Below are 10,833 nucleotides of genomic sequence, written 5' to 3' on the forward strand. Positions count from 1 at the left end.
AATGCCACAGAATGAGGTGCCTTCTTCAAATCAAAGAAATGTTCAAAAATGCTGGCTGATTTATGTCAGACTATTAAGTTAATTGCAATCTTTGACCTGACAGTGTTCATAGACCCTAAATGACATTCAGTCAGTGATGACAGCTAAGTTTTGGTAAACACTGAACTTTAAATTAGAGACTTGAACCTCTAAAGGCAGTGCCACAAAAGAAAAACTGCGGTTGGTCTATTAAAATCAAAAACATGTTTTCTTTTCTTTTTACTGACAATTTGGACTCTGAACACACTGTTTTGCTAAAAAAAAAAAAATAGCGACTGTCTTGAAAGACTTGATTTAATGTCAGTTCTGTGTCTCAAATCCCACTGCAGAATTACACAGCTTTCACTATGACTCATGGATAACTGTAGGCATCACAAATTAGCCTATTATCCTGTTATTATTATTATTTTAGATTTCTACATAAAAGCTAAGCTCAGGCGTATTTCCAACGCTGAATGAGCTGTCAGTGGCCCTCCCTGAAGGAGTGGCACGAAGCCAAGATGAAGGAGATGGCAGGAGAACTCAAAGCCGACATCTGTGGGACTAGAACATCAATCACTAACCAAAAACCAAGTCAAAGTCTTGAACCAACAAGAGAGGGATACAAAACCAAGCTATGTCACTGATTTTCACCTGCAAACTGAAATGTGCAATTGTTACATTAGCTGTAAGACCTTATCAAGTGTTGAGTTTTATAAGAAAGCTACACTGACTTACAACAATACCTACAAAGTTAGAACCCTAGCAGGTGTCAGAAAACCAGATTTACAGTGCCCGATTTTCACCAAGCTGAATCTCTGACAGATCTGTGATCATGAAGTCACTGCTGCTGATTGAGGAACAGATTGAGCAGACATTTTTTCATTAAGGATGCATAAGCAAACCCAGGCACAAAAGCTAACACTGTCTTTTCAAACTGCATTAGTTGTACCTGCATAGACATCACTGTCAGTTTATTTACGCAAACTCCGTAGACCCCTTAGATTAGTAGTTAACGAGCAGTCTTAACCCACTTTTATCTGTCTCGTCTTTCAACCTGAGGGGCTTCACTGCTGCAGTTTTGGGTTCAGAGACGATATGAAACCTGTAATCAGTCTGAACTCCCTGTGCGTTTATCTGTCTCTACAGCGTCTGACAGCAGGGAAGACATAAATGGATGAGAAGACGAAGTGTAGACAAAAACTAGATGCTCCAAAAATGAAATTTTGGGCAAAATCACTCCCATATCTCTGGTTGTTCTAAACATTGCTGCTTAAAGAGAACTTCACTTTGACAAATTCGGGATATTTTTACATGCAAAGTGAATGTTTTTGTCAAGTCTGCGCCAACAAATGAATTGTTACTTGACCTAATATTGCTTTAATTATGAAAATTACAATTATACACTAATTGTTTTATGTCTCTCTGCTGCGATATTGTTTTGTGACTTATGAGGGAAAATCTCTTCTCATAATCTTCTCACCTAACAACCCTTCCTGTCTTCTAAAACAAATGTAAACAGCCAGCAGTGTCATTTTATGAAAAAGAACTTTATTAATATTTTAGAAAAGGTACAATATGATACATTACAGTAAACAACATGGGACAAACAACATGTAGTGTAGGTAACTGTGCAAATGAACAGGACTGTGTTGTATCTATGTGTGTGTGTACTGCATCTATATCTCACTGAACCCTGTAACAGATACTGACTTCCTCTTAGATTACATCCTTTTATCTACACCAGCAGAGTTGATACTAGCGAGCAAAAAAGCCAAGCCACACAGGCAGCAAATGCATGACTTAGTGTCAAGTTTAAACTGATGCTTGAAATGATTACAAGTATTTAAATAAAATGTGCAATTTTCTCTTTGGAAGCACAAAACCAATGCAGGTTTGCATATTGCAGTTTTGATTAAATGCAGTGTTGTGCTAGTGTAGATATCAGGACTGTTTATTTCCAGTTTTGACTTCACCCCACAGTAACAGAAGGGAGAGTGGAGGGGGCAAAGGTCATTAGGTCAGTCCTGTTACATGTAGCAGTTTCAACATCCTACCACTTTTCCCCTGCAGGGTCAAACATTGGATTTACCAGGGTAACCAGACCACAGGATGAAGGAGTTATTGGTTTATTTAAATACAATCCTGAAGGAAAAGCATTTCTGCACAAGTTATCACATAAATATTGCTAGAACACATTGAAATGAATAAGAATGAATCCTTGGCTGTCCCTGTTTGGCCCTACAGTAGAAAGTGGCTCTGGAGGGGGCTCTTTGCACCTGAATGCAGCGTGTGCTCTTTATGTGACTCTATCAGACACCACTTCGTGGATGCTTATTTGGCAGTGATGACCACTGGTATGTCAGTGGTGGCGTCTGGTCCCGCCCCTTGCTCGTCTGAGTCACTCTCATCGCTCTCGTCTGACTCGCTGTCAGCAGCTCCGGGCGTGGCTGTGGCCTCCTCGCTGCTCTGGCTTTCCTCGTCCTCTGACTCCTGGCTGGTGCTGGCGCTGTCGCTGGTGGTGCTGGCGCTCTCCTCCTCCTCCTCTGGGGTGCTGGAGCTCTCACTGGTGGTGGCATCGCTGGCGCTAGCACTTTCCTCCTCTTCTGGGATGGAGGCCTGGCGGGGGCTGACGTCCTGGTCCTGTGAGGTGCCAGAGGTGACGTCGAGGCCCTGGCTTTCCACCTCGGGGGTGCTGGTGTCCTCTTCCATGAGGTCAGAGTGGACCTGGAGAGCCTGGAGACGAAGCAAAGGAGGGATGGAGGGATCAGTTTATGTAATTTATGTGGCCACAGTATATACAGCTACACTGAGAAGGAAGAATCCATTCATGCTATGAAGTTTGCAAAGTTTAGCCACATTTTTAGGTGTATTGCAAAAAGCTCACATACAATTTTGGGATTATTGGACAGTTTGACGGTAGGCTTGAGTGACATCGCGGTTTTGCAGTATACCAGGCTATTTAGAAATTCTGAAGGTATCTTTTTTAATAATCATAAATACAGACACTCCAATCTTATTAAACTCAAGTGTAGTGCACAGCACATTGTACATCATTATTTTTCTAATTTAATTTGGACTCTTTGGACGGACTAACACTGTTAGCTCAAACTGTACCTTGTACATCTTCACTGACTTCTCCACCTCGTTGTCCTCAGTCATGTCGTAGGCCATCTTCTTGCCCATAAACTCGTAGGACTTGTAGGGAGCAGGCACCTTGTGGTAGGATTTGTCCTCCACATAGACAATGGACTTGTATTCGCTGGGGTAGCCTCCCAAACTGTCGCCGCGGCCTGAGTCTGTGACGATGGTAGGCACGATGGGCTCGGCAGTGGTTTCAACCGCAGGTTCCTCTGTGACGACCACAGGGACGTCGGTGGCGGGAGCTGGGGTGGAGGACTCACCGGACTCTGAGCTGTCGCTAGACTCATCCTCATCAGTTTCCTGGAGACACAGAGGGAAGAGGCGGGCTGTCAGAAAGCTGTTTTTTTGAAAATATGATTTGGTGATTGGAGCAATCGGGCAAATCAACAGGTTGAAAATGTTTCTTGCGACGAACTGAAGGGCATCTATAGTTCTGATGATTGAAAATTACATACCCAAAAACCAAACCCGACATGCTGTATATGTAGCTACATGTGTTATTAGTGTAATTTTACTCACGCTCTCCTCTGCTTCATCATCGTCGTCATCATCATCGCTGTCCTCACTGTCCTGGCTGTCGACAGAGGCTGTGTCTGGGGATGAAGTTGTGTCTGTGCTGTCAGATTTGAGTTCTACTAGAGCCTCTGCTGCTGCTTGCTGCAAAAAAATCATTAAAATGCAAAGTCAATAAGCTCAGAACAGCTGTAGACACCAGACATAAGATTGATCTGATTGTTGAAGGCGATGTGCTCTGATAGATTTGACATCTCTCACCTCGTCAGAGTTCTCTGTGCTCTCGTCTGACTCAGTAGTAGCTGCTGCTTCAACGTTCTGCAACATCAGATAGACACAATACATTTAATTAATTTCCATTTTTTTTCTCATTGTTTTTTTGCTTGTTTAGTTGATTCTTTATTCATGTCACATGACATTAATAGGCTTTTGAGCTGCTGCTGAATGCATGTTCCTCCTGCTCTCTGTGCATCAGAAACAGGGCATCGGGGCAAAGTACTGACACTATACCACCAAAAGTTGGGGGACTCACAAGAAATGGGGTTAAAAAGAAATGGTCAAAATTAAACAAGCAGAGGCTATATGACTGTATGAAAAACATAATTTACCTGCACAGGTGCTGCAGGAACATCTGCCGCCTTTCTCCTGATGGGCTGAGCTGCTGGTCGTCTCACCTGCACACATAACCACATCTGTCAACTGTTGTGTTTCCATTTAACTGTCAGTTTAAAAAAATATATATATATTTTTAAATATGGAAAAAAAAAAAAGAGGGAATCCATTAACTGTTTTGGAGCGAGTAAACCAGGCTACTCAAAGGGTAGTTTTATCAGATGTTGGCAGTATGGCTACGCTATACTAATGTGCAGAGTGTGATTGAGCACACCTGCTCATCAGGTGCATGCAGTATAGAAAGACTGAAGCCAAATGTCTTAGCATGTTGGCCAGTGTGGCAGTATGGCTGCTGTGTGTTGAACTGAAAACTGAAGCAACTAGTTTTTGTGCACCAGACTTAGTGATCATTCCTTTTTTTTTTTTTTTTGGAAGGAGGGTGTTTAACTCTTGGTTCAGTCATTTATTGTTAAATGTAGTGTTGCTTTCTTATAAAGAAAGCATTTTTATAGGACTTTTTGTACACATTTATCGCCTTCTTGTTCATAAATAAATCACAACTTGAGTTTATGCAACTATTTCTGCTTGTCTTCTTCCTTTCTCCAAATTCTTCTTGTTGCTTCCCTAATCCCCTGAGCTGGGGAATATAACACACAGTTAGGTCTTGAGATATTCCTTTCAACTGTGCAAATTTAAATTATTCTTTTGTGTCAGTGTTCATGCTGTCCAGACACAAAGACAAATTATGTTGTTTTGGAAATTTATGGCAACATAGCAACATCATAAAAAGCTGATCAGTCAAGTTAAATGTTTGCTGTCAAAAGTTAATTACTAAAGGCATTTTTACATCCCATAATCACATCAACTCTTTTTTTGACAAAAGCAAAACCCAGATTTTTGCGCAGTTGAAGTTTTATCAGATTTTGCTGTTTCTGAACTACTGAAATACTGAAATCTCTTTCTCTACAGTTACTCACCACTTCTTCAGAGCTCTCTGAACTGCTGACAGAAACTTTTCTCGCCTAAAAATAAACAAATATGTACAAATTAAATCAAAAGAAAGTCAAGAAAACCAAAACTGAAGTCATGGACGTGGTGTGATCTGAGGACAAATGCTGTTGTCAGACAGAGAAAATGACTCACCGGCCGGCAGAGGACTGTGGCGAAGAGCAGAACGAAAACAATGGCCACTTTCATTGTGTCACAGTTTGGTGTCTGCATGGGGAGAAAACCAGAAACATTCAGGGTGAAGTCACACAATACATCATGATATAACACAATAAAACAACATGACTGCACAAAGCTTGTTCGACTCTAAAATACTCATCCGGATGTAATAACTTCAGGAAACACAATGACATGTCAGACTGAAAATGACCGTTTAGTGTAGCCTCAGTAAGTCCTCTCGCCCAGATTCCTTCCTAAAAATGGAGGCGGCACAGTCAGTCACATGACTAACTAGCAGTGGCACCTCCTGAGACTGTGGTAGTTCACAGGAAGTCATTAAGTCTTTAATTTCAGCCCTTAACGAGTAGTTACGCGTCCCTGACAACTCTGTTTCAATTCAGTAAAGCATTTTTCTCTGTCATCAGAGCGAGAAAATCACATCGTTTTGATGCGTGGTTTATTTTGCTATGAGACAGGATGTTTCTGGGCGATTCTGATTCGAAAGATTGTAGAAAATAACAGGTATGATTTAGAAAAACATGAATGTGGGATGTAAGGGGAAAAACACAGTAACATTTCGAGGTGCTACTGTCTGAGTGTTGTTTATATTTGCATCAATCACTCTTCAAAACACTCTTAGAGAAAGTATTAAGTTTTATGTTAGATTAAAATGAGATGTTGCAATATGAAAAACGTCGATGTACACACTGCTTCTTCTTTCTTTTCTTTTTTCTGCAAAAATTAGTGTCAAAAAAACTGGAAGAAATTGTGCATCTGTTGGGGACTATCGTCAGCAGAGGAGCAATACACATTTGGTGCTCAATTAGCAGCAGGACAGTGCATGTGGAATTGAGCCAAAATGAACTATAAATAAAAAGAGTAAGAGAGTATTGAAATATTTCAGGCTTAAAGTAAAGAAATAGAACTTGTTACTGGGATTCATTGTTTGTTTTTGACTTGGAATTTGTTTAAAGTCACAGTAACTGAAAGTTTTCCTGAAGTAGATGACTTTTCATCTGTACCAAAGTGAAATACAAGCAGAATTTCAGCATTATGAATCGCTCTTTCCACTATTAAACCTTGTCAACAGCAGCTTTAGAAACATTTTTTTTTCTTTTCTGCATTCCCCTTTCTTATTGTAACAAGTTTCTCTCTTTTCGTGTATGCTATGGGAGTGTCTGCGTCTATCTTTAATGATGGACTCGTCCTATACTGTGTAATTCACCAGGTTATAACTGGAAAGCCACAGCGCAGCAGAAACATGACAGACGCCCATATGACTGTATGCGTGTGTGTATTTCTGTATCTCTGAGAGGCCCAATTTAAGTTTCAGACCTCAAGAGTATGGACATTTTTGAGTGTTGTTTGAGGACTTAGTCTTAGTTTGAAGGTTGAATCTTGGTTTTAGGGTTTTTAGGTCAGGACTGGGTTTAGGTTTAAGATGAGGTTGAAGTTGGGGACACACAGGTAGCTCTGGGTTGACAACCCAATCGCCAGAAAAAGGGATGGTGTGTACATTTCTGCAGACTACAGACATGTAGTGTTTTAATGTAGCGGATTGAATAAAACTCCACATCTCAACAACGCTGTGGTTAACATGGCACAAAAAACATGTGGTTATGGTTAGAAGAAGATGTTTTGTTGGTGGCACGATCATGGCTGAAAGCACTGCACTGTCTCAACAAAAACAAGTAGTTTTTTTGTGTGTTGGTGTCTAACAATCATCTACAGCTTGGCTGCCGTGTCACTAAGGTTTCACACCATCCATCTCAACCTCCCATTGACAAAGTTGGCTCATATACATGCAATCTGAAGTACGGTGAAAAATGGTAAGCCTGGCTTTTTCTAACAGTAGTCAAATCTGCCAATCAGCCCCTACAACACTCCCCAATTAACAGACCTCTTTTCTTAAATCTGAGCACAAACTAAAGTGTAAAAATGCCAAGTTGCGGTTTTATGAGGGGTAATGGTCAGACTGCTTCTTAGCCAGGAGCACTGACTGCCTGATGTATTGAGTTTGCCAAACAATCAGTACCTTTGTGACTTAATCTCTGTGCCACCAGGATGCCTAAAATCATCCCAACCCTTTTTGTGAACCATTATCTTCTCTTTCTTCATCTCTTTAGTTAATACACTGTTGACTGAGCTGGGAGTTAATCTGCATGTGTGTGAGTGTTTACTCAGTGTGGTTAGTTGGGGCTGGACCTGGTCACATGACATATAATCCCGAAAATTAGTTTCCTGCTGCCCACACTTTCCTCTTCCTGCCTCTGTGTCACTGAGATACTAATCAGCCAATCAGATCTGCCCAGCCAGCTTCACCTCTGACCAATCGCAGGCGGACTTCCGCAGCTGTTAAGACTTTTAAAAGAAATCGTAATTAACTGCAATAAACTGCAGAGCTTTTATGGCGGATAACCAAACCCTCTTGTGGCTACATATGTTTAATGTGAGTTTGCTCAACACTCACTTTTGATTTCTGCTGATATTTAACAAATGTGTCTGAAGATCAGTAGAAATTAAGTTGCCATTTGTTAGATAACTTTCAGGTTTGCAGTTTGACTCTTTAACCTCCAAACCAATGCACCTTGCATCAAAAATGCCACTAAACCAGCAATTAGGGTTTTTTTCAAAGAATCTTTATCGGAAAATAGACCTTTTAAGGCAAATTACTGTGCAACGGTCAAATTATATTTGCTTTGTAAAAACATTTCTATACACTTTTGGAACTGTTTGGACAGAGTTTGAGGTTTTTTGTTCTGTTTTGTTTTTGTTTGGTTTTTTTTTTTAACAGAAAATCTATTGCTTCCAACATGTGTCCAACAAATCGCCAGAATCTAGAAACTACACTTTTTATGGCATATCACACTGCCAGGATTAAAGCAAATTATATTTGCTTTGTAAAAGCTTTTAAAAACTTTTGAATTTGTCTGTACATGGTTTTTATAGTTTTTTGTTTTGATTTGTTTTGTTTTTAGAAAAGGTTAAGGAAAAAATACAGAAAATGTACTAGTTTTGTTGGTTACATTTCTTGCAGTGTTGTGTTTGTAAAATCAACCTTTTAAATACTTATATTCACAGAGTTGGAAGAGAAAATACACAACATGGCCATAAATACGTGGACACCCAACATGTTCACCTTATGTGATAGTTCAACATGTCATTCTAAAATCATGGGTATTAATCTGCTGCTGTAACAGCCTGCACTCCTCTGTGAAGGCTTTCAACAAGATTTTAGAACCTGTCTGCACAGATTTGTTCCCATTCAGCCTCAGGAAGGTGCTCCAGTTCATACCCATGGGGTTGAATGAGGATGAGTTCAGGGCGCAGTGCAGGCCAGTCAAGTTCTTTCATACCAAAGTGGGAAACCAGTCATGGAGTTGGCTTTGTGCATGGGTAAAAAGGCCTTCAACAAATTGTTGCATTGTCTGAAATTTCACTGCATGATGTAGCATTAAGATTTCCTTTAAATTAACTAAGAGGCCAATAAAAATATGCATGCTGGGGTGTACACATACTAGACTAGTTTATTGCAAAATGCATGAAAGAACGTTGGACCTTTTTATGCTGCAAGTTTCTAAATGTTGAATTGTATTTTCTGAGTTAAATTAAGGACATTTCCAACAGCTTATACAAATATTAACCCACCTCATCACACCACCAGTGCTGCAGAAAAACTCCAAACACTACACTAAAAATATATCATCATGTTTTCATTCTGACCTTGTTTGCAGTCGGAGGAAGCTTCAGGAGTTCAGCTGCTGCAGATTATGGAGCAGAACCAGACAGACGTGCTTTGTCTTTAGTTTATCTCCTGGGTTTCTCCTGGATGTTGTTCGCTGCTCAGTGATGCTGCTGCTGAATCCGAGCCTCCTGGTTGGCTTATAAACCCTCCAGCCTTGGGCAGCAGCCAATCGGCTCAGAGCTTGTGATGTCATGAGGTTAACCGCTCCGTGGTCCACCTCTCCTCTCTCTCTCCCACTCTTCCTGTGGTTGGTGCTGTGGTGGTGTGGGGGCAAACACACACACACACACACACACACACACACACACACATGCACAATGCAAAGACAAATACATGGATAAAGATATACAGACATTTACAGCCCAGACAGAAGCATGTGAATGTGCTTTTTTCCTTCTATCCTTCAAGCACACACACACATACACACAGATATGCACATGCACACACACACACAAACACACACTTTAGTGTACGAAGTTAATTTAAGGACAAGTAGTGACAGGCTCTGGGAAAAAACAGCAGCATATAGTGGCGGGTGGTATGACAGTGATTCAGCTTCCTCACAGACAGAAGAAAATCATCTGACTGATGTCTCTCTGGATAATTGAGAATTTGTCTGCGACACCAGACTGATCCATGTGTGTGTGTGTGTGTGTGTGTGTGTGTGTGTGTGTGTGTATGTGTGTTTAACAGTCTGTGTTATGTAAGTATGTGAGTAACTTTATGCAACCTTTAATATGTGTCTGTGTGTATAGCTTTACATCTTGTAAACCTATATGTTTAGAGGAACTCAGTCAAGTTTTTCTCTTAGAAAAGATAAAGGTACGGTCACCATTGACTCATTTATACATATTTTAATCCAAAGGCAGAATAAAAAGGTTGTCATAGTACTTCTCTTCAAACCAAGATATGTTACCTTTGTACATTATTGTGTTGCAGATACATTTCAGCAATGCTGGGGTCAACATGGTTCCATTTAGGCACAAGAAAAACTTGGTTATGGTTAGGAAAAGATCAAGTTTTGGTTTAAAATGCCCAGTTTTGGTGGAATAATTGCAATTGGCATTAAAATAGATATATTAGACAACACCCTCTATCCTTAGACCCTCAATATAAATAAGTCCACCAAAAAATTAAAAGAGAATAACTGAGGAAATCTCAAGAAGAGCTGTTGGGTAGAGATCCCTATTCCAGGACAGACAGATATAGAATAGATGTTTGCGGAGACTAGACCAAACTAACAATTGTAAAATCACAATGTCAAGGGTGCAGGATGAGGAAAATACAGTATAGATGCATTGTAAACATATATGAAGTATATGAGGTATGGAACAGAGGAGTGTACTGTATAAATCAAGATCAAATTCAGACTCTGCACAAGTCCTGTCTGATTTTTATTGTCTGAAAAAAGCAGAGGTCAGAAGAGGACAATTGAAGTTTTCTCTGCCAAGTTCGCTGGTCACACATTTTGTTTAGATAGCTTGAAAATAATTTTGTTTTACACCCTGCTGGCTTTAATTTGAAAATAAGACTGAGAGGGCGTGTTTTTTTTGTTTTTTTTTATGAAAAAATAAAAAAAATGAATAGGGGGTGCGGTGGGTTACATCCAGACAGACATGCATTCTCTGAATTCT

The 10,833-nt window shown here is 40.2% G+C and overlaps 1 protein-coding gene across 2 annotated transcripts; it reads right to left on the bottom strand.

The window, feature by feature from the left end:
• Positions 1 to 1,549: 1,549 nt before the first annotated feature.
• On the bottom strand, positions 1,550 to 9,315 carry spp1 (secreted phosphoprotein 1). 2 transcript variants are annotated; one of them, XM_042509581.2, is made up of 8 exons: positions 9,178 to 9,315; positions 5,431 to 5,502; positions 5,265 to 5,309; positions 4,284 to 4,349; positions 3,937 to 3,993; positions 3,682 to 3,819; positions 3,136 to 3,462; positions 1,550 to 2,754 (listed from the first exon to the last, which is right to left on the bottom strand). In XM_042509581.2, the coding sequence occupies exons 2-8, from the start codon at positions 5,482 to 5,484 to the stop codon at positions 2,353 to 2,355; spliced, it is 1,089 nt and encodes a 362-aa protein (XP_042365515.1). In that variant the 5' UTR covers positions 5,485 to 5,502; positions 9,178 to 9,315; the 3' UTR covers positions 1,550 to 2,352. The 2 variants fall into 2 exon arrangements, with proteins under 2 accessions (XP_042365515.1, XP_087927467.1); XM_088071341.1 differs by lacking the exon at positions 9,178 to 9,315 and adding an exon at positions 5,666 to 5,721.
• Between the last annotated feature and the right edge of the window lie 1,518 nt (positions 9,316 to 10,833).

This window comes from Plectropomus leopardus, chromosome 20 (assembly GCF_026936395.1).
Source record: "Plectropomus leopardus strain MGB_pleo_1.0 chromosome 20, ASM2693639v1, whole genome shotgun sequence".
Classification (NCBI taxonomy): Eukaryota; Metazoa; Chordata; class Actinopteri; order Perciformes; family Serranidae; genus Plectropomus; species Plectropomus leopardus.